This window comes from Oryx dammah, unplaced genomic scaffold, assembly GCF_014754425.2.
Source record: "Oryx dammah isolate SB20612 unplaced genomic scaffold, SCBI_Odam_1.1 HiC_scaffold_22, whole genome shotgun sequence".
Classification (NCBI taxonomy): domain Eukaryota; kingdom Metazoa; phylum Chordata; class Mammalia; order Artiodactyla; family Bovidae; genus Oryx; species Oryx dammah.
This window is the reverse complement of record NW_024070206.1, coordinates 12937566-12962732: the sequence shown is the minus strand read 5'-3', so window position 1 is coordinate 12962732 and position 25167 is coordinate 12937566. Positions and strand designations below refer to the sequence as shown.

General features: G+C 38.7%; 1 protein-coding gene across 3 annotated transcripts in view; it reads right to left on the bottom strand.

The window, feature by feature from the left end:
* Window positions 1–25167, bottom strand: part of DYM (dymeclin) — a 388874-nt gene that overhangs the window by 244261 nt on the left and 119446 nt on the right. For all 3 annotated transcript variants that reach the window (XM_040264506.1, XM_040264509.1, XM_040264508.1), the window contains one exon: window positions 2494–2676. In XM_040264506.1, coding sequence (XP_040120440.1) covers window positions 2494–2676 — 183 coding nt within the window. The remainder of the gene's footprint in view (window positions 1–2493; window positions 2677–25167) is intronic.

Sequence of the window (25167 nt, the reverse complement as noted above, 5' to 3'; positions counted from 1 at the left end):
AGTAAACACAGATTGGCTCCTATTGTTTCCACCACATTATACTGTTTCTTACAAAAGCAGCAATAATTTAGTGAGTCTGTCCTATGATAAATGCTCACTTAATTCTTATAAAATCTTATGAGCCAGAGATTATAATCCCTGCTTCATTAATAAGGAATCTAATACTAAAATAAAATCTGGGATATGACTCCTTTAGGGTCAGTCTAATCCTAAAGCCAATGTTCTGAATCACTATACCACAGTCTCTCCAAAGATGACTCTTAAAAGTTCAACCCTGAACAGTATCCTTTGGTTAGCACAGCAAAGTAACAACAGCAGGTACCATATACTGAACACCTGCTATGCTGCCAAGTCCGATCTAATTATTTTAAAACCTCACCTTGTGCGGTACTTACACAGATCCGATTAGGTGAAACTATCTTCATTTTACTGAAAAAGCCACTGAGGCTTATCGACATAAGGCCTGATATTGGCCTGATAATGAGATATGGCCTGATAAAGTTTATTGTGAAAGGCTTGATAGCTCTGAAATAACAGGAGTGTGACAGGAACTCAGATCACCTTGCCTCTAAAACTTCCTTTTTTAACCCTGAAGTCACACTGTCACTAAGAAGAGTACAGAAATGAGAATACAAAATACTATTAGATACATGGGTTTTCATTTCTTTTCTTTTTGGTTGCACTGCATGGTTATGGGATCTTAGTTTCCCAACAAGGGATCAAACTTGCACCCTCTGCATTGGAAGTGCAGAGTCTTAACCACTGAATAGCCAGGGAAGTGTGAGTTTTCATTACTTACCTATTAAATTGTTAGAGACTCGCGTTTGTGCACGTGTGTACCTGCTCAGTCGTGTCCAACTTTTTGCAACTCTAAGGACTGTAGCCCACTAGGCTCCTCTGTCCCTGAGATTTTTCAGGCTAGAGTACTGGAGTGGGTTACTATTTCCTACTCCACAGGATCTTCCCTACTCAGGGACCGAACCTGCAACTCTTGCATCTCCTGCATTGGCAGGTGGATTTTTTTTTACCACTGTGCCACCTGGGAAGCCCTAGACACACATATCCCCTGCAAATAAAAAATGCCAGAATTGACAAAGGCACAAAAACTGGCACAGTCATCTGCTGTCTATAAGAAACATTCTAGCACAGCTCTAGAAAGGAACAAGCATAGGACACCAGAAGCCTTGAAAGTGTTCCCATCCAATAGCTGTGCTTCTAACCCATCTTAATTACACTAGTGTTGGATACATTTTGAAAACCTACCTACCATATTAATCTTGCTTTAGGAGTGTAACCTTTTGATAAGTGATTACTGTTTCAATATGGAAATATCTGTGCATGCTCTGCTTCAGGGTTTGGCGAATGACAGCCCACAGACAGTCCACCACCTGCTTTGGAAATAGTCTCACCGGCACCCAGCCTTGCTCATTTGCTTATGTATTACCTGTGCTGTTTTTCTGTGCTTCCCTAGAGGCTCAGCTGAAAGAATCCACCTGTAGTGCAGGAGACCCTGGTTTAATTCCTGGGTTGGGAAGATCCACTGGAGAAAAGATAGGCTAACCACCCCAGTATTCTTGGGGCTTCCCTGGTGGCTCAGATGGTAAAGAATCCACCTGTAGTGCAGGAGATTTGGGTTTGATCCCTGGGTTGGGAAGATCCCCTGGAGAAGGGAAAGACTACCCACTCCAGTATTCTGGCCTGGAGAATTCCATGGACTCTTTAGTCCATGGGGTTGCAAAGAGCTGGACACAACTGAGCGACTTTCACTTTCTTTTTGTGCTGCTTTTATACTACAAGGTCAGTTAAGAGGTGGGGTGACAGAGACCAGAAGGCCCTGCAAAGTCATCTGCCCCTTTGCAGGAAAAGTTTGCTAAGCTCTGTTATTATTTTTAGTTCTATAAAACTCTAACTGGAACACAGAATTTAAATAAAAAATTTCAAACAACATATCATTTCCTGGTTAATTCCTTCACCTAATAGGTAGGACCATGTGCTAAGTCACTTCATTTGTGTCCAACTCTTTGCAACCCTATGAACTGTAGCCCGCCAGGCTCCTCTGTGAATGGGATTCTCCAGGCAAGAATACAGGAGTGGGTTGCTATGCCCTCCTCCAGAGGATCTTCCTGACCCAGGGATTGAACCTGCATCTCCTGCACCTATTGCATCGTAGGCAGATTCTTTACCACTAGTGCCACCAGGGGAAGCCCCAGTAGGTAGGAAACGTGGATCTAAATTAAGCCCATGCTGGCTTGGTTATCTTGGAAAGAAATGTAAATATAAATAGATATAAAGAACCGTAGTTATCATCTGAAATTTACTTGACCTTCCTGAGAATACGGACATAAAATTTAAGTTTTTCTCATCTTAAACCAGTATGAAAATACACAAATTGACAGTCATCCCCACTGCTGAAAAACAGTAAACAATTTGGGGTAAGCAATACCCTCTTTCCTCATTAGAAAAGAATATTCAGAGTAAAAAAGTACCACAAACCTTGTGTGTTCTTAAAAGACATGATGGCCTGTCGGTAGGGGTTTGGCGCATCAGCAGCGTCTGTCAGGTTGGCCAGCACCAGCAGAAGCAGAAGACTCTGGTTGGCCAGAGGGGAAGAAAGTTCTGAGGCAGCGGCCACTTTGCTGCCCACGCCGCCCAGGGTGAAGACAGTCCAGAGTCCAGCTTGAGAAGAAAACACACAACTGAAATGTGCTGGGACTAGCAAGATGAATCTATTTATGTACAATATACTGTATACTTTCTCATATTCTAAAGTTTTAAATAATACTCTTTTTTGATTATGAAAGTAAAACAGGTCCATCATTTGGAAATTCTCATATTGCCCATGGACATAAGACTTCTAAAGACTATTGTTTCCTGTTCCCATAATTCCACTTCCACTTTCCAAAGATAATCAGGATATTATTAAGTTTCTTATATACCTTTCTCAGTTTTTCTTTACATATGAAAACATATATGCAATTATAAGAAAATTTCATGTACAACTTTATACCAATATTTTTGAAAACCTAAACAAAATATGCATATCTAGGAAAATACAAAATACCAAAATTGGCAATGATGAAAGTCTGAATGGATAAATAACTTTAGAAGAGTGTAAACCACAGTCAAAGAGCCAACTTTTAAAAACAAACCAAGTCCAAATTTTTATTTTACAAATAAGTCTACCAAACCCCAATGTTTTATATATATATATAAAATAATATTTCTCATATTATATATACAGTGCCAAAGTACAGAACAAGAATCATAGCTATATACTCACTTGACAAGGCCAGAAAAATCTCCTTGATACTGAAACTGCATTAAAAAATGCATTTAATCACATTAAAAACAAAAAACTTAAGAATAAACCTAAACAAGAGGTAAAAGACTTATTTGTTGGAGGTTCCTCAGAAAACTAAGAACAGAATTAGCATATGATCAATTCCACTCCTCTGCATATATCCAGCTGTTTTTGTTTGGTCATTAAGTCATGTCCAACTTTTTGCAACCCCATGGACTGCAGCATGCCAGGCTCCTTTATCCATGGGATTTTGCAGACAAGAATACTGGAGTGGGTTACCATTTCCTTCTCCTGGGAAGCTTCCCAACCCAGGGAGCAAACGTGCACCTCCTGCACTGGCAGGCAGATTCTTTGCCTGTGAGCCTCCAGGGACAGATACACACACCGCTATGTTCACAGTAGCACTATTCATGATAGCCAAGACATGGAAATAACTTGAATGTCCATCCACAGACAGAGGAAGAAGATGTGGTACATGCATAAAATGGAATACTATTCAGTCATAAACAAGAATGAACTAATGCTATCTGAAACAACATGGATGCAACTAGACATTACCATACTAAATGAAATAAGTCAGAAAGAAAAAGACTATCACTTATATGTGGAATCTAAAATATGACACAAATGAGTCTATCTATGAAACAGAAACAGAGTTACAGACATAGAGAAGAAACTAGTGGTTGCCAAGGGGGGATGGGTGAGGGAAGAATGGAGTGGGAGGCTGGGGTTAGTAGATATAAGCTTTTACATATAGAAAGGATAAACAAGGTCCTACTGTATAGCACAGAGAACCATATTCAACATCCTATGATAAACCATATGGAAAAATATTTTTAAAAAATAATGTGGATATGTGTGTACATATATATATATACACACACACACACACATAATTAAACTAAAAAAATAAGTGATCACTACACACAAACTTAAATTTATTCAAAACAATGTTCACAATATAGTTGGGAAATTTGAGGCATTTAATAAGAAAAGCAAAATTATATAAGAAAGTACAACCAATAGCCAAATATTATTTGCTTTGGGACTGATTTACTGTTTATCTTGACATTTTAAAAAATTTCCAGTCACTTCCTTCCACTCAGTCTGCTCCGTAACTACCTACCCCTATATCCACCACTGTGTGTTCCAGGACTGCAAGCAAAGAAAAACAACTAGAAAGTTCAATCGGCAGTAAAAATAATCACAAAATGCTCTCCAAGGTAAAATATAAGTGTTTTTTTTTTTTTTGGATTCTCTTCACAGCTGCACATCTTCATTACTAGGAGAAATAAGAGTCGACTAGCCCCGGACAAATGTAACAAACAAAATTCTGATTCTCTTTTAACAGAAATTCAAGTCTCCTTTTTTTTTTTTTTTTTTTTTTTACCCCCTTCAAGTTTTTCCAAGAGGGCTGTAAAGCTGCTTATAATGTCAGACAAATGAACATTTTATTGAGAAGCTCTCCCACCCCATCCCCTCCCAATATATAGCCCTCCTTCCTTACTCTGGTAAATATCACTGCCATGTGGCTTTTCCTTCCTTATAGGGAAAAGCGAGGCACCCTGCCATTGCCTACATTGTAGTTTAAACTGGCCCATAATATTGGACTAAAATTCTTCCAAAAGTTCGTTTCTTTTTGCTGATCCAAGCCTCTGATCTCTGACCCAAGAATCTTAGTGGAATTGCATTTTCCTGCTGGCAAAAAAAGTTTCTCTCCACCAGAAAAATAAGGGAAAGTTACAGTATATTTCCTTCTGTTCTAAAAACCAAATTAAGAATGATCTCCAAAGTTCTTTAATTGTATCCCTCAGGTCTCCAAATAAATGCTTAAAATAAAATTCATCTAAATAAGAGTACTGAAATTAACTAAAAGAAAAAACTGAGTGTTGGTGATTCAACCTTTTAAAAGTAGTGACTCAAGATTATTTATCCTTAAGAATAAAAATGTGAGAAAAATATAAAGTGTGACAAAGTGAAACATCAGTAAAATAATAATCAAAGAAAAAACAACTCACTTTAAGAAAATTTGAATTCAAACTATTAAGACAATGGAATTAAGGTAAATTACTACTTTCTTCACATTACTAAACATGCCACTTGCCACACTACAACTGATTTCTTACATCTAACATCTATATTATAAAACACTAATTATTCAAGCAAAACTATACCAAAACACATGATAACATACTGGTACTGTCTTTCATAGCTATAAAAATCTGATAAAAGGGTCACATTCATATATTTGAGCTGTAATTCTGTAACAAAACAGATATCATGAAGAAATTAAGGAGAAAGCAGGTCAGATAAATACTTATGAAAATTCTGCTAGAGACATTTCAATCAATACAGGAAAAAGGGTAATCAGTCAGTAAATAGGCAGCGAGTACCTAATTATGGTTAGGCCCTATGCCAGGTAAAAAACACAAACAAGAAAAAAATCATACTTTGTCTCTGAGGAGTTTAGAGAAAGGGGAAGCAAATATTCATATCAATTTTAATTGCCATCATGATCCAACAAATATACCTAACTCTTAAGACATCTATACTTTTCCTCTATAAGTGTAGTGAAATAAGAGAAGACAGTTTTGCCAAAGAAGTCACTGAACATGTATTCCAGGACAGACATTGCTGCTGCTACTGCTGCTAAGTCGCTTCAGTAGTGTCCGACTCTGTGCGACCCCATAGACGGCAGCCCACTAGGCTCCTCTGTCCCTGGGATTATCCAGGCAAGAATACTGGAGTGGGTTGCCGTTTCCTTCTCCAGTGCATGAAAGTGAAAAGTGAAAGTGAAGTCGCTGAGTCATGCCTGACTCTTAGCGACTCCATAGACGGCAGCCCACCAGGCTCCCCTGTCCCTGAGATTCTCCAGGCAAGAACACCGAAGTGGGTTGCTATTTCCTTCTCCAATTCATGAAAGTGAAAAGTGAAAGTGAAGTCGCTCAGTCATGCCCAACTCTTAGCGACCCCATGGACTGCAGCCTACCAGGCTCCCCCGTCCATGGGATTTTCCAGACAAGAGTGCTGGAGTAGGGTGCCATTGCCTTCTCCAAGGGCAGACATTAGGGCAGAGTAACTACCTGATCCCAATATCATGCTCTCTTTCCTTTTATTAATAAAACACCCTGATGTTTAGCTGGGCAGAACTACACATCCCAATCTTTCTTACAGAAAACTATGGCCACATAACTAAATTGCAGCCAACAGGATGTGAGTAGGAACAGCACATGCAAGTTTTAGTTTATATCCTTAAAAAGAACTTATTTTCTCTTCCAATCCTCATGCTTCACATGTGCAAGAACTCAGGTAGAGGGGTGGGCAGGCAGATTCAGCTTTGTGCATGAGGATACGACCAAGGGAATGGAAAAACAAGAGAGAAGGAACTCCACTCTCTGAATGGCCTCAGGAAGCAAACCTGCCTATACCCCTAGACTAGCTTAGACTTCCACATGAGAGAAATGTAAATCTTCTCTTTTTTTTAAGCCACTGGTATCTGACCTCTATTCGAAGCCAAGCCAGTGCCCTAACACAGGTAAGTGTTGTTGGTTAGTGCTGTCAAGTCCAATGCACTACGATTCTGTGAGCTGCAGCACCCCCAGGCCTCACTGTCCATCACCATATCCCAGAGCCTGCTCAAACTCATGTCCATTGAGTCAGTGATGCCATCCAACAATCTCATCCTTTGTTGCCCCCTTCTCCTCTTGCCCTCAATCATTCCCAGTATCAAGGTCTTTTCCAATGAGTCCGCTCTTCGCATCAAGTGGCCAAAGTATTGGAGCTACAGCTCCAATTCAGGGTCGATTGCCTTTAGGATGGACTGGTTTGATCTCCTTGCAGACCAAGGGACTCTCAAGAGTCTTCTCCAACACCACAGTTCAAAAGCAACAATTCCTCAGTACTCAGCTTTCTTTACAGTCCAACTCTCACATCCATACATGACTACCTGAAAAACCATAGCTTGGACTACACAGACCATTGTTGGCAAAATGATGTCTCTGCTTTTTAATACGCTGTCTAGGTTTATCATACCTTTCCTTACAAGGAGCAAGCTTCCTCTAATTTTGAGGCTGCAGTCACCATACACAGTGATTTTGGAGCCCAAGAAAATAAAATCTGTCACTGTTTCCATGTTTCCCCATCAAGTCTAGCCATAAAGTGATGGGACCAGATGCCATGATCTTAGTTTTTTGAATGTTGAATTTTAAGTGAGACTTCTCACTTTCCTCTTTCATCCTCATCAAAAGGCTAAGGTCCTCTTAGTTTTCTGCCTTTAGAGTGGTGTCATCTGCATATCTGAAGTTGTTCATAATTTCTCCTGGCAATCATGATCCCAGCTTGTGAATCATCTAGCCCAGCATTTTTAATGATATAATCTGCATACAAGTTAAATAAGCTGAGTGACAACATACAGGCTTCACATACTCCTTTCCCAATTTTGAAGCATTCCATTTTTCCATGTCCGGTTCTAACTGTTGCTTCTTGTCCTGTGTACAAGTTTCTCAAGAGACAGGTAAGGTAGTCTGGTAACCCCATCTTTTTAAGAACTTTTCACAGTTCGTTGTGATCCACACAGTCAAAGGCTTTAGGGTAGTGAATGAAGCAGAAGTAGATTTTTTCTGGAATTCCCTTGCTTTCTCTATTAACTAACAGATGTTGGCAATTTGATCTCTGGTTCCTCTCCTTTTCTAAATCCAGCTCGTATGTCTGGAAATTCTCAGTTCATGTACTGATGAAGCCTAGCTTGAAGGATTTTGAGCATTATCTTGCTAGCATGTGCAATGAGCGCAACTGTACGGTAGTTTGAACATTTTTTGGCATTGTCCTTCTTTGGGACTGGAATGAAAACTGACCTTTTCCAGTCCTGTAGTCACTGCTGAGTTTTCAGAATTTGCTGACATATTGAGTGTAGCATTTTAACAGCATCAACTTTTAGGGTTTTAAATAGCTCAGCTGGAATTCTATCACCTCCACTAGCTTTGCTGGTAGTAATACTTCCTAAGGACTACTTGACTACACACTCTAGGATGTCTGGCTCTAGGTGAGTGACCACACCACCGTGGTTATCTGGGTCATTAAAACCTTTTTTGTATAGTTCTTTTGTATATTCTAGCCACCTCTTCTTAATCTCTTCTGCTTCTGTTAGGTCCTTGCCATTTCTGTCCTTTATTGAGCCCATATCTGCATGAAACGTTCCCTTGTATCTCTAATTTTCTTGAAGAGATCTCTAGTCTTTCCCATTCTATTGTTTTCTTCTATTTCTTTGTGTTGTCCACTTAAGAAGGCTTTATCTCTCCTTGCTATTCTCTGGAACTCTGCATTCAGTTAGGTCTATCTTTTCCTTTCTCCTTTGCCTTTTGCTTCTCTTCTTTTCTCAGCTATCTATAGGGACTCCTCAAACAATCATTTTGCCTTTCCTTTTTGTATTTATTTTTCTTGGGGATCATTCTGGTCACCACTTCCTATACAATGTTACGAACCTCTGTCCATAGTTCTTCAGGCACTCTGTCTATCAGATCTAATCCCTGGAATCTATCACCTCCACTGTATAATCATAAGGGATCTGCTTTAGGTCATACCTGAGTAGACTAGGGGTTTTCCCTACTTTCTTCTGTTTAAACCTGAATTTTGCAATAAGGAGCTCATTATGTGCTATAAAGTTCCAAAACACTACTGTTTGGTTAGTGATCTTTTTTAAAAATTTGAGATTATTATAGATGCATATGCTCTCATTAAAAAAAAAAAAAAAGAACCTTTCAACCAATTTCCTCTAATGGTAACATCTTATAAATTTATAGTAGAATATCATAATCAGGATCTGATACTGATACCATCAAAATACAGAAGAACTGCATCACCAGTGAGAAATATTTGCATGGGAAAATATCTAATGATCACCTAACTTCGTTGAAGTTAATTTCTTTTAAGGGTCACATACCAGACACAGAGGAAACATACTGTCACCAAGTATGTACTTATCACCTGGGCACTTACATACACTCATCTCATCATTTAGTAAGGTACTGGTATGGATCAGTCGAAGTGCAAGAAACTAGATCAGACACTAATGAACCCAAAGACAATGAGGCCCTATCCATGAAGTTTATAGTCAAAAGGAGAAACAAATATAGAAAAGAAAAGCAAATAAACTGTCATGAGTTTATGGGGAGACAAAGGACGACCCTGGAAGAAAAAATATTTCAGAAATCAGTGAAGAGAACTGACACTGGTTTACAGACATTTCAAGTTTACAAATAACCAAAGAGGGCATTCTACTTTCTTCCATTTTTAAAATTTTTTCTTTCATTTCTTTCTCATACTTTTTTGCTTTAAAAAATTCCTCAAGGTCCAAATCAGACTCATCTGTTCTAATAATGCAAAAAATAACTGCTTTTATAGTACTCTGATTACAATTCTCTTCAGTACTGTACTTATGAAAGTCTGGTTTTGATCATACTTACATTATGTAAGATAAATCATTCAACATCAGAGTAATCCAAATCTATGCTCCAACAACTTTGTTGAAGAAGCTGAAGTTGACCGGTTCTATGAAGACCTACAACATCTTCTAGAACTAATATCAGAAAAAGATGTCGTTTTCATCACAGGGAACTGGAATGCAAAAATTGGAAGCCAAGAGATAGCTGGAATTAACAGGCAAGTTTGGCCTTGGTGTACAAAATGAAGCAGGCTAACAGAGTCTTGTCATTAGAAAATGCTGGTCATAGAAAACATCCTTTTCCAACAACCCAAGAGATAACTCTACACATGGACATCACCAGACGGTCAATAACAAAATCAGACTAATCATGTTCTTTGCAGCCAAAGATGTAAAAGTCTGTACAGTTAGCAAAAACAAGACCTGGAGGTGACTGTGGCTCAGATCATGAGCTCCTTATTACAACATTCAGGCTTATACTGCAAAAAGTAGGGAAAACCACTAGGCCATTCAGGTATGACCTAAATCAAATCCCTTATGATTATACAGTAGAGGTGACTAATAGATTCAGGGATTAGGTCTGGTAGATAGAGTGCGTGAAGAACCATGGACAGGTGTTTGTAACACTGTACAGGAAGCAGTGACCAAAGCCATTCCAAAGAAAAAGAAATGCAAGAAGGCAAAACAATTGTCTGAGGAGGCTTTACAAAAAACTATGAAAAGAAGAGAAGCAGAAGGCAAGGGAGAAAGGGAAAGACATACCTAACTGGATGCAGAGTTCCAGATAATAGCAAGGTGACACAAGAAGGTCTTTTTAAATGAATAAGGCAAAGACAAAGAGGAAAACAATACAATGGAAAAGACTATGGATCTCTTCAAGAAAACTGGAGGTATCAAGGGAACATTTCATGAAGAATGGTCATGATAAAGGACAGAAATGGTAAGGTCCTAAAAGAAGCAGAAGAGATTAATAAGAGGTGGCAAGAATGTACAAAACTAAACAAAAAAGTCATAATGACGTGGATAACTATGATGGTGTGGTTGCCCACCTAGAGCTGGACATCTTGGAATGGGAAGTCAAGTGGGCCTTAGGGAGTATTACTACGAACAAAGCTAGTGGACAGTGGACGTGATGGAATTTCAACTGAGCTATTTAAAATCCTAAATGATGATGCTGTTAAAGTGCTACTTTATGTAGCAAACTGTAGCAAATTCAGAAAACTCAGCAGGCCACAGAACTGGAAAAGGTCAGTTTTCATACTAATCCCAAAGAGCCTCAATGCCAAAGAATGTTCCAACTACCATGTTGTTGTTCTTCAGTCACTAAGTCACCTCGGACTCTGCAACCCCATGAACTGCAGCACTTCAGACTTCTCTGTCTTTTACTGTCTTCCTGAGTTTGCTCAAAGTCAAATCCATTGAGTCAGTGATGCCATCCAACCATCTCATCCTCTGTCACCCCTTCTCCTCCCGCCTTCAATCTTTCCCAGCATCAAGGTCTCTTCCAATGAGTCAGCTCTTCACATCAGGTAGCCAGTATTGGAGCTTCAGCTTCAGCATTAGTCCTTCCAATGGACATTCAGGGTTGATTTCCTTTAGGATTGATTGGTTTGATATCCTTGCTGTCCAAGGGACTGCCAAGAGTCTCCTCCAGCACCACAGTTCAAAAGCATCGGTTCTTTGGTGATCAGCCTTCTTTATAGTCCAACTCTCACATCCATACATGACTACTGGAAAAACCATAGCTTTGACTAAATGGACCTTTGTTGGCAAAGTGATCTCTCTGCTTTTTAATACACTGTCTAGGTTTGTCATAGCTATTCTTCCAAGGAGCAAGTGTCTTAATTTCATGGCTGCAGTCACCATCCGCATTGATTTTAGAGTCCAAGTAAATGAAATCTGACATTGTATCCACATTTTCCCCATCTATTTGCCATGAAGTGATAGGACCAGATGCCATGATCTTAGCTTTCTGAATGTTGAGTTTTAGGCCAGCTTTTTCATTCTCCTCTTTCACTTTTATCAAAAGGCTCTTTAGTTCCTCTTTACTTTCTGCCATTGAAGTGGTATCATCTGCACAACTAAGATTGTTGATATTTCTCCCAGCAATCTTATTCCAGCTTGTGATTCATCCAGCCTGGCATTTTGCATGATGTACTCTGCATATAAGTTAAATAAGCTGGATGACAATATACAGCCTTGACGTATTCCTTTCCCAATTTTGAACCAGTCATGACATTGTTCCATGTCTGGTTCTAACTGTTGCTTCTTGTCCTGCATACAAGTTTATGTATGTCAAGGCTGTATATTGTCACCCTGCTTATTTAACTTCTTTGCAGAGTACATATCTCTTAAGAGTTCTCCCTGTCCTTCACTATCTCCCAGAGTTTGCTCAAATTCATGTCTACTGAGTCAGTGATGCTATCTAACCATCTCATCTTCTGCTCCCCTCTTCTCCTTTTGCCTTCAATCTTTCCCAGCATCAGAGTCTTTTCCAATGAGCCAGCTCTTCACATCAGTTTCATTACAATGGAAGAAAGTAAAGAGGAACTAAACCGCTTCTTGATGAGGGTGAAAGAGGAGAGTGAAATAGCTGACTAGATACTCAACATTCAAAAAACTAAGATCATGGCAACTGGTCCCATCACTTCATGGCAGACAGAAATGGGAAAAGTGGAAACAGAGACAGATTTCATTTTCTTGGGCTCCAAAATCATTGTGGACTGTGACTGCAGCCATGAAATTAAAAGAAGCTTGCTCCCTGGAAGGAAAGCTATGAGAAACCTAGACAGCATATAAAAAGCAAAGATATCACTTTGCTCACATAGGTCTATATAGTCAATGCTATGGTTTTTCCATTAGTCATGTATGGATGTGAGAGTTGGACCATAAAGGCTAAGTGCAGAAGAACCAATGCTTTCGAACTGTGATGCTGGAGAAAACTCTTCCAAGTCCCTTAGACTGTAAGGAGATCAAACCAGTCAATCCAAAAGGAAATCAACCCTGACTATTCATAGGAAGGACTGAAGCTGAAACTCCAATACCTTGGCCACCTGATGCAAAGAAACAACTCATTGGAAAAGATCTTGATGTTGAGAAAGATTGAAGGCAAAGGAGAAGGGGACAACATAGGATGAGATGGTTAGATAGCATCACTGACTCAGAGGTCATGAATTTGAGCAAACTCCAGGAGACAGTGAAGGACACAGGAGCCTGGCATGCTCACATGACTTAGCAACTGAACATCACTGGACAATTTATGTAACTTACGCACAAGCCTTCCTGTGGGCTCCTTGATGGAAAAGAGCTACATCTTTTTCATGTTTTATATTCCTTAGAGAGCTTCAACTTATAAACTTAATTTGCTCCTTTACTTCAACTTTACTTTCTTTAGTATTTCAGTTACTTACCAAAGGTTATTTTTACAGTGTATAAGACAGAACTTATATTTTAAAAGTATATAAACAACAGGGATTTTATATTTGGTATTTAAAAGGAAAGCATGCTATTTTTAAATGTCTAAATATAGGTCTCAAAAATTGGCTTTAGTCCTACATTTCAAATTATAATACTTTAACTGTGAGGAGGATACTAGGAAACAGCTATTTTCAGACACCAGAGGCAGGACTGTAAATGGGCCCCACTTTCAGGAAGGGAAATCAAGTCATGTGCATCACAAGCATTAGCAGTGTGCAGATTATTTGGCCTAACAAGTCCAACTCTACTGTTTACTCTAAAGAATGAATACAGGGACTTCCCTGGAGGTCCACTGGTTAAGAATCCACGTTCCAGTGAGTGGAACAAGGCTTCTATCCCTGGCTGAGGAATTAAGATCCCACATGCTGCGGAGCCCCTAAGCCCACACACCACAATTCGAGAGCTTGAGTGCTCTAGAGCACACGTGCTGCAGCAAGCTAAGCCCACGCCACAACTAGAGAAAGCCTGTGTGCCACACGAAGACTGAACACAGCTTAAAAAAAAAAGGAATGAATACAAAGATCAAATAGAGAGCTAGCCATCTTAAAGCTCAACGAAAACATATATACTTAAATGTTAAATAAGAAGGAACTGGCTGAATTAATTGTGACATATTCATCAACACAAGAGAAAACCAAGCCTGTGGTTAGAAAGCCAGGCATATCACCCAGAATGTCAACAAAATTAACATTTTCCCAGTAGACTGTCACCTAGTTTTTAATATCTAAACTTCCTAGAACATGTCACTCAGTTTAATCCTTTTCAACTAGTGTTTATAAAATAATCTTTTATATTTATACCTCCAAAACTCAAAACATTAAAAAAAAAATGTATTGGGGGGGAGGGAATCAAATTTCATTACAAAGGTAATTGGTATGACAGAATCACTGACATTTTGAACTGAGTGCTAAAAAAAAATAAAGACGATGAATGTCTCAGATGTTACTGATAACTAAGAGGGCATCTCAGTGTCATGCCCTGTGAGAGACATTCTCCACCACTGGGCACATATACTAAATGTGTTTTCTAAGACCATTCACAATGAGCCCTTGATTTTGCTAAGTGTTATACAGTAAGAGGCAAAAGTTGAAAAGGTTGTAAACAAGAAAGAGGAAAAGATATGACTAAACAGAAGAGAAAAAATTATTATTTAAATCATTACTTTGATCAGGAAGCCATGTTTTAAGCATTTTATATAAAAACACACTAGTTTGTTAAACACTGGCATTTAGTGTACTTTTAAAAATGGGTTGAATATTTTGAGTTATTATATATACCATTTTTAAAATTTAAAATAATGGTAGATAAACGTTCTAGATTAGTATTTTTGGCAGAATATCTGATTTTCATGAATTGATTACTGATATTAAGTGGTAGATACCTGCAATGCTTAACTATTTTGGAGAGCCAGTGGTTATGGCTTGACTACAAAGGAACAGAAGGAGGCTTTTTAAGATGATGGACATGTTCAACATCTTACGGTTATGCTACTGCTAAGTCACTTCAGTCGGGCCCGACTCTCAGAGACCCCATGGACTGCAGCCCACCAGGCTCCTCTGTCCATGTGATTTTCCAGGCAAGAGTAACTAGAGTGGGGTGTCATTGCCTTCTCATGGTGGTTAATATATGACTATATGTATTCATTAAACTAATAGAAGGTAAATTTTACTGTATATAAATTATATCTCAATAACACAACTCCATCCTTTCCTTTTCCAAAAACATGTTGGACATGGATATGGAACAAAGTGAACTCTCATATACTCTAGTGAGAGTGTAATAGGTGAAAACAATTTGGAAAACTGTTTAATTGTACCCACTATATGTGAATGGTGCACAGCTAGGACCCAGCAATTTGCCTAATTATTATACTCAATAAAATGCTTACATATGTGCAAAGATATATACAAAGATGTACACAGCATTATTTTAACAGGCAAAAGTTGGAAATAATCAAATACTTATTACAGTATGAAAGAGAAATACAATATGAGATAGTCTTAAGATGGATTAATACAAAAATGATCAAACTATGCCTCATGAAAAAACATAAATGAATTTTACAAATCAAAGAAGACAGAAATGAATACATATGACAGTCACAGCATATGATTCCATCAATATAAAGTTCAAAATTAATCTATGGTGCTACAAGTCATAGAAGCGGTTTCCCCTGCAGCTGGGAGAGGAGCGCTATTAGGAGAGTGCATGAGAGGAGTTTCTGGGGTGCTGGGAATACTGGTCCTGACTGGTAATTACATGTACGTTCATTCATTTTTGATAATGAACTGAACTACATACTAATTTTACATTTTTCTATATGTTAAACTTAAAATGCATACCACTAAAAAAACACAGTAGGCATTCCCTTTTGTAAGATAAGTATAAGTATATACCATAACGCTTAGAGTGGTTACCTCTGATTACTGGTACTAAATGTGACTTGCTTTTCTGATTAGAATGTTTTGATTTCTAAAATAATGCAGTAAAAGAAACCATAAAATTTGAAAAAGTTTACATGATATCTTTAGAACAGTATTTCTTAAAAGAAATATACTAAAATATTAGTTTATTGATGAAAACATACCCTATTTATTAAAGGGCCCACCCAGTCCTCAAGTATCTTTCTTTCTATGTAATCAGCCTATATTAAGGAAACTTTCATTAGCAATTCTTTTTTTCATTTTAAAATGAATATAAAACAGCAACATACACAATCTTGAACTATAGCCAATCATACTATAGTGCTAGGAAAGGGGAAAGGGTGGTGAGAAGGTCACTAATATTTTCACTTTTTTACATATGTTCACATTTAAAGCACTCTTAAAATATCTGGTGACTGTTAGTTCCTAAAACAGTTATGAGTCAAATTCAATTTTCCTAACACAAAACAACATGATATTACTACCCCCAGCCTGTCTCCCAAAAGGAATGCTTTGACCATCTCAGAAAAGAGAAAAAAACACACCATAAAAGAACAGAGGAAAATGTTTTAGAAACTCATAGCACACTAAAACATTTTATCCACCTTTGTAGTTTGAAATCTGTCAGGATCTCTGATTTGTAATCCAGCATAATATAAGCCATATGAAACTTTAAAAGTCTTACTCTTCTAAGAGTAGAAAATAGAACTATTAAAGAAAAATTGAAAAAAAAATCTGCTGAAATAATTCAGTATTTATGAAGATAACACCTGTTTTCAAAAAGGAAAAACAATGAAAGGTAATAGAATTCATTTGTCTAAGTAAAACTCGAGAATCACACCCCTAAATAAACATTTATGAGAACCTAAGATGAGCCAGGTGGGAATCCTAAAGTGTAGAGTATGAAAGGAAACACAATGAATAAGAAACCTAGTGTCCTCTGAGCTAAATCCTATCTCGTAATCCCATGCAAATAACTATGATCCAGGAAATAAGAAAGGGGCATTGTGCCTGTGTGCTCAGAGAACAGACAGTCCTTCCTTGAACAGGCCCGTATCTGGTTCCCCAGTAACTTCATTCCATCTGTCCCAGGGTTGGCCTCTAAAGCAGAGTTTCCCCATACTGACGAAGTGAGAGATGGTTAAGATTTTTAACTTTTAAAAAATCTTCAGAGTTATATACATTAGAAATATATAAACTAGGATATCAATCACACAATTTTCAAGGACTTTACCATTTAATATAAGGATAGAGTAAATAATGTGCTTAAATTTTTGAAAAAGTGAAGTAAGTAAATTGGAATTCAATCTGTACTCAGATAAGACAAAGTCATGGTGGTTGCATGGATGTGGGTGAAGTTGGGAGAAATATTCCTATAGGGAAACAGGACAAGCCCTCATATCACAGCTCTAAGCATCTGGCAGTGTATAGTTTCACAAGAGTTCCCCTCTTTCAACCAAAAAAGCCCTGGTCCCAAAATATTTTTCAATGATACACGGTCTGTAACCCCTCAACACCCTGGCCACCCTTCCATCTACTGGCAGTGAGGCATCCCCAACAAAACATAAAATATAGGTATGTGTGTTAGTGATGGAAGAGAAACGGTAAGTACCTTTCAACCAAATACAACCATTCACTCCTCCTTCAGCTGAATGTACTACATCCAACAGTACTGTTTGTCACCCATGTTAAAATTATAGGTCCTTATCAGGCCTATAAATTTCATTGTTAACTACAAACGCCTTCTGGCTCTTACACACGGTTGTACTACTGCATACCCTTGGCTGGCATGACTGTCTTCCCTGCCAACTGTGGGATGCTTGAGACGAATGTCTCCCTTCTACACTGTGGTTTCTCTGCACCCTGACAATGTAGTTTGTTATGTTACACCAAGTGGGAAAATGAGTAATTGTTAATTTTTCATTTTTGTAGACTGAATTTACCTTTAATGTAAAAACATTTGTATGAAATTATTTTCTCCAAATAAAAATCAAGATTGAAGTGTGAATTATGCAAGAGATTTTGTCCAAACTATATTAATAAGTTTACTAACTTAAACAGTATCAATAACCAAAAAGAATCAATTTGGAATCTACAAATAAATTTCTAATAATAAAATCCTCTGGGAGTTGGTGATGGACAGGGAAGCCTGGCGTGCTGCAGTCTATGGGGTCGCAAAGAGTCGGACACAACTGAGTGACTGGACTGAAATTAGCATCCAACTTTTACTTGTGAAAGAGTAAATATAAATCAAAAGACTATAATAAAATATGTAGAACAGATTTATTCCCACCTCAGTAACAATCATTTTTTCCATATAGGTCTTCAGCTGTTACTCCTCTGGGCATTAAAACTGAGAGTCTATGAGTAACTATTACTCTTTGGTTGAAAGTGACATTCAAGAAAAGATGAGAAGTATTTCTTCCAAAATTTTGACTATTTTAAAATGAATTTTTAAATGCCTTAAAGGCAGCAACAGCTGCCTTTAAAGCTTAGAAGGGACTAGGAAACTAGAATCTATGAAATGAGAGGACTTTCATAAATAGCTGAAAAACAGAAAACCAAATGAATAAACCCAAAAAGTTCCCAAGACCTAAATGATCCCCAAATGAAAGCTGGAGGTAGCAAATACAAATAAGAGTGAACACTATAGGTCATATGGTCTGAAAGTACTCATGAGACTGAAGAAATATCCCTAGAACATTCAATACAATCCAGTTAGCAGTCCATAAACACATACTAACATGAGTAGTCTCCAGAGTGGGTAAGGAGAGAAAATATCAGAACTTCATGTTTCATCTAAGAAATATGAAGACACTAAGCCTTAGTATACATACCCTGAGTGGGATTTCTGCAGCATAAGGAGACTTACTGAGCTCTAGTGTGTCTGATTATATGTCTAGTTTAACTAAATTGACTCGTGTAAAAATCTATTTTAATAATAATGGAACCAGGGAGTTCTCTGGTGGTCCAGTGGTTAGGACTTAGCACTTTCACTGCCCAGGGAACTAAGATTCCACAAACCTCACAGCATGGCCAAAAAAAATATTTTTTTTAATGCAATTCTAAAACTGTTTTAGACTTTCCCATAGCTCTCTCCCCATCACCTCCAGAACTCACATATTTCATCAGAAAAAATCCTCAATATTTTCAAGCTCAACCTCTTTGCCCCTGATCTAACAGAAACCTGGGTGTCCCCCAAGGACAGCTCTTTCTCTGGAGCCTTTGTAAGTGGGGATGTGCTTTTCTCTCCCCACAACCCATGTACCACAGAGAACCATTACAGCTTCCCAACCGTTTCTCCTGACATCCCAGGTGCTCTGAAACATCCCATCAGCCGGCATAACCCATCAACAATTCTTCCTCCAGTCATCTACAGACAGCGCTGTCACTGCTGCTTGCGTCCTTAGCTGAGCACCTGGTTCACCGTCTGCCCCTCCACACTGTCCAGTCCTCATTTTAAAATTCCCTCATGGTCCAGTGGCTAAGACTTCACCTTCCAATAATGGGGGTGTGGGTTTGATCCCTGGTCAGGGAGCTAGGATCCCACATGCCCACACCATAAAACAGAAGCAATATTGTAACAAATTCAAAAAAGACTTTAAAAATGGTCCATAACAAAAAAATATTTAATAAAAATGCCAACACACTCACAGTTAAGCCCACATGATTGTCAAGGCCTTGATCTGCTTGTTTGCTTTCTCTAACCCATTCCCTTGGTCATGTCCTAGTTACACCTTCTCTGCTCATGACTGTACTACCACCCCAATTCTGAATTTATATACTCCACTCTGAATGCCACCTCCCAGATTTCCAGGACATCTCCTCTGATATCCAATTCCAACAATGTCTGACCTGACCAGCCCTCTCTACCCCTGTCTTTGTCCACCACCAACCCCATGTCCTCACTCCTTCCAAACCCAGCTGGGACTTGGGGGACCAGACTAGGATCACTCCCTGGCAGACTCCTTCCCAACTCCCTCATGCTCCTGCTTTCCTCCACTGTATCTGCTGAGCAGAACCCCAGCCTTGACTCAATCCAATTCTCCACCAACTCCACGTTCCAAAGCGGCTATACACAACTGAAGAACAACGCTATAACCATTCCAATTGTGTTTAAGTTCCTCCCTGTGGATTTCAAGTGGGCTGTCAGCTCTGTCCAGCAATCCTATTATGTTTCTTTGGTGTCCATTTCTTTAACTCTCCTACCGCTCTCATTTTGTAAACTTCCAAAACCAACCCCCAAACTTCATGCTCAACTGACTCTCAATAGAGTCCATCAGAGAACTACCCTGTATTTCCATTTTAAAATCCACGAACACATCTGCGTCAGTGTGTACATACTCTGCCTTCACTCCTGTTGTAAAGGAGTGAAATACCCCCTTCTTCTGTCTTCAGGAATAAGAATTTTTCCATCTCTACTAAAATATAAGTTCTACAAGTGCAAGCATTTAGTAATATTTATAGAACTGAAATGGATCATTTCTATCACAGTATATAAACATGTTGTGCCATTTTCCCAACCAAAAATAAACAAAAAAACTTCCCTAAAACCCATGCCCCCTTCCAGTTGCTGCCTTGTTTTTCTTCACATTCTCTGACTCCCATTCTCCTCTCAACCCACCCTAACTAGTTTTCCACCTAAATGATTCTTGACAAAGTACCAGTAAGTTCCATCTTACTACATTTCAACAGTCAATTCTAAGGCTTCACCTTAATCAACCTCTCACTTAACTATGGATAAAGTTTATTGCACCTATGTTATATTTCAAACATTAGAAAACTTCAGTGAAAGGATCTCACAGATGAGACAATTGGAAAGAGAATGAGTGAACTGGAAGATAATCTGAAGAAATTACTCAGAATTCAGAAAGACAAATGAAATTCTAAGAGCGATTAAGGATATGAAGACTTTGAAGACATGACAGAAATATCAGAAAAAGAACAACAGAGGAATCCCCTAGTGGTCCAATGCTTAGTACTCTGGACTTGCACAACCAGGGCCCAAGTTCAATCCCTGGTCAGAGCACTAAGATCCCACAAACCATGTAGTGCAGCCCCCCAAAAAAGAATAGCAGAGACAGAAAAATAACAAAACAGCAGATCACAAAAGCTACCAGAAAGTAGAAATTCAATGCTCTCCATCACTCCCTAAGGTCACAAAACTAGCAGGCTTAAATCCAAGTTTCAGGCTTTTTTACAATGTATCACACAACTGACAGAAGAGAGGAAGAAAAATCCAGTTGGCTAAGAAATTCCACTAGACCCAAACCGTACACATGTTATTCCTCCAACAGGTAGGCTAAATGTTCTAGAGATCATCCATGATGTGCCAGAAATAAGCAAGGTCAGAAAACAAACATGATATTTTTTCCTGGACCATTAACTTTACACTAAGATTTTAAGAAAGTTAATTAAAGTCACTGGACTGTCATGTAATCCCATCTTAATAGTAATAAAACAAATGTAGATACGATTACTTAAGTAGAATGTAAATATACATTAATTTATAAAACATGAAACCTGAACACTGTCAAGTGGCTTCTGACAAACTCCTGGATCTTTAAGGTTATCACTCATTTGCCTCAGCTGTTACAGGCTGCCTGAGAAAGCACTGTTAATGGCTCTAACAGTTTTCTCAATAATGCATAAATTACCATGGTTGACAGAATTCAACAACAAAAAAAGATTACTTACATAATTCACTGTTTTGTTGTTTCTTTTACTCTGAACCTAAATGCTGTATTTTGTGAAGAGTGTAACAAAAATGCTGGGGAACTGAAGATAAAATTGGTATGGAGAGAGGGAGAAGTACTAGGTTCTATCTCATCACACTTTTCTGGTCTCTGTGAGACTATTCTGATAATTCCTACAAATAATCTGTCCTAGAAAGCTAGTTTATTACATTACCTTGTCTCATACACCATACATTGTCAACCAAGTATAAATCAAGATTAGGGAAAGTTACAAGTGACAGACCTATATTAATTATGGCCTCAACAGAAGTCCAAAAGTAGGTGTAGCAGAGCTTGCACACTACTCCATGATATTCCAGAGCTGGTTCCTTTTCTCCTGTGTTCCACTGTGTACTATCTCCACTTCTAAATTTACTCATGATACAATGTGACTAATCCAGCTCCAGCCATTATATTTTCAAGTCAATGGGTAAGAGATGGTGACACCCACTTCCTTTAAGAACTCTTATCTGCACATTTGCCTATACCACTGCTCCTTACATTGCCTTGGCTGAACTACAGACCACATACATACACAGTTTCAAAGAGGACTGAGAAATATGATCTATTCTTAGCATCCATGTAGTCAGATAAGATGGGAGGAGACCAATCAGCAGTCATTATCATGCCACATTTGAATACATCCTTTGTAATGTCCCCCAAAATATATCCTCCTACTTAAGATGATGGAACAGCTAATTGGCTTTAGGCATCCTGTCTTTTGAGTCCTTTCTTTACCCTCACTCAGGGAAATTGTGCCCAGATAAACCAGTGAGCTCCGTTAGCAACACGAGAACTGGCAGAAGTATTGGTACCGTGACATCTTCCCTTTGAATACTAGCAACCGGATACCTCAAAACATGTGCTATTAATCATACAGCCAAAAGAAGGAAGTAATTTTAGCTGCTTTACAGCAAAAATTTGCCTGCTCTCCTGATTTGACCAAGTCAGGAAATGAAATTAATAAAAGTAATAGCTTGAATTTAAACTGCACCTTTATTAGGACTCAAACTTTTCAAGTATATAGTAATTTTATTTTCATAACCTTAATGACAAGATAAACAATATTTGCATATTTTAAATACCTACTTTAATATCTAGTTTGTTATATGTATAAATATATACCTATATATAAGGACAAGGAAAAGAATGAAAAAATGGAAATAACTGATTATAGTGGTAGAATTACAGCTAATCTTATTTTTTAAAATTTTCATAACTTTGAGTGCCCCTGTGCCATAATGTTTAAGACTATGAATACACATATGTTTCTCACATTCACAGAGCATACAGTGTGGAGAAAGATAGCCACACATGATATCTACGAGCTGTGTGACTTGATGAAAATTATATAACCTCTATAAAATAAGTATCACAGATCTGGACATCCAGTATCTTTTTGCTCTCATTTCCACACACTCTCCCCATCCATGATCTGTAATACAAGGGGCTAGAAACCTGTGAACTCTATTTTCCAAACTTCTCTGCCTGCTGGCTTCAGTTAGAGCAGACAACAGAAGACACCGGGGTGGGAGGAGGAGGGATGAGAAGTCCAAAGCAGTGAAAGCACGGAGTATTAACCACTAGACCGACAGACAATTCTTGGCAAAACTATTTTTACTTTTAGAAATATCTGTGGGACAATTTATACTTTGGAATAATTATGACTGAAATAAAACCTTTCTTAAAGCTAATATCTATTCATCTGTGTACACTTTGTAGAATAAACTGAGGGTTAGAAACTAACTTCAAAGAGGCATAGGAAGTATTATTAGAATGAGTTTTGAAAATACAAGTTTAAAATTTTTTTTAAATTTTTCAACATTTACCCCTTAATCTGTAGCATCAGAAGCCACAGAGACTATAATACCCGTCAGACTATGAAATACATGGTTTATCAACTTGTGACATGTTTAACTGCAAAATTAGCTCCAATTTGGCTTGCTTTTGCACCACTTGGGCTTCCCTTGTAGCTCAGCTGGTGAAGAAGCTGCCTGCGATGTGGGAGACCTGGGTTCAATCCCTGGGTTACGAAAATTCCCTGGAGAAGGAAAGGCTACCCACTCCAGTATTCTGGCCTAGAGAATTCCATGGACTGTACAGTCCACGGGGTTGCAAAGAGTCTGACATGACTGGGTGACTTTCACTTTGCACCACTCAAATGGCCTGAAAAATGGTACTGCTAACTAGCAAGGTTTTCAACCTGAAGTTACGGTTAAACATGCGAAGATCCTGGATCTGTGATTCGCTTCCCTTTTCATAACCTAAAAAAGGGGGGGAGAATTTTCTTAATTTTCTAAGTGGAAAGGCTAAAGGAACATGAAACATGTAAGATAAAAATATGTAATGTGTTTGGAAAACTAGAGAAATTGATACAGGTGGGGCTGGGGAAGATGAGGCAGGCAAACTATAGCTAGTATTTATTATCAGTATTTACCATGTTCTAGACATACATTCACTACTTGTCATATATTATTTATATGTAACAAAAGCCCACAGGTAAGGATATTCTAAGTCCTACTTTTAAAAAGATTTTTATTTATTATTTATTTTTGGCTGTGCTGGGTCTCCCTTGCTGTGCAGACTTCTCTCCAGTTACGGCAAGCAGGGGCCTACTCTTCACTGCAGTGCATGGGATTCTCACCACGGCAGCTTCTCTCGTTGCGGAGGACGGGCTCTAGGGTGCGGGGGCTTCAGCAGTTGTGGCTCCTGGGCTCCAGAGCACAGGTTCAGTAGCTGCAGCACGTGGGTTTAGCTGCTCCACGGCATGTGGGCTCTTCCCTGATGAGGGACAGAACCTGTGTCTCCTGCACTGGCAGGGAGATTCTTTACCACTGAGCCACCAGGGAAGTCCTAAGTTCCACTTTTAAAACCAGAAAATTAGGATGCAGAGAAGTTAAATAAAGTAACAAAACCAGAGCCCGGTTTCCAGATCAGACCTATCTGATGCCAAAAGCTATCCGCGATCTGGTGAGGATGGCTAACGACTGCTCTCTCCCTCCTTTCTTTTGTTTAGCCTCTGTCAAGTATGGGACCCCCATGGCCTTGCAGAATTGATTCCGGAGGCTGCTGGCCAACACGACGAATGGTACCTCCCTCTTTCTCTCCACCACTGCATCCAATTGGATTTAATGGGTCTTCAAGGATCACAGTCTGGCAAAGTACAAGAGAAAAATGAAGAGGCATTTATCAAATCCTGAAAGGAATCATGATTCCATTTTTACCAATGGGAAAGGACATGGAGAAGATACAAAACTGTCACAAGGTTATAGAGCTAATTAGCTGGCAGTAAGGGTGTGAGTCCAGGTCTGGCCAGACAACCATACTCTTTAAAAACTTAGCTAGAAATTCTGGAAAGATTAGAAGTTAGGAGATAACTTTTTAATGGACAAACTGAAATTTACAACACTAATCCATCATCCACGACTAAGGTCCGTCTAGTCAAGGCTATGGTTTTTCCTGTGGTCATGTATGGATGTGAAAGTTGGACTGTGAAGAAGGCTGAGCGCTGAAGAATTGATGCTTTTGAACTGTGGTGTTGGAGAAGACTCGAGAGTCCCTTGGACTGCGAGATCCAACCAGTCCATTCTGAAGGAGATCAACCCTGGGATTTCTTCGGAAGGAATGATGCTAAAGCTGAAGCTCCAGTACTTTGGCCACCTCATGCGAAGAGTTGACTCACTGGAAAAGACTCTGATGCTGGGAGGGATTGGGGGCAGGAGGAGAAGGGGACGACAGACGATGAGACGGCTGGATGGCATCACTGACTCGATGGACGTGAGTCTGAGTGAA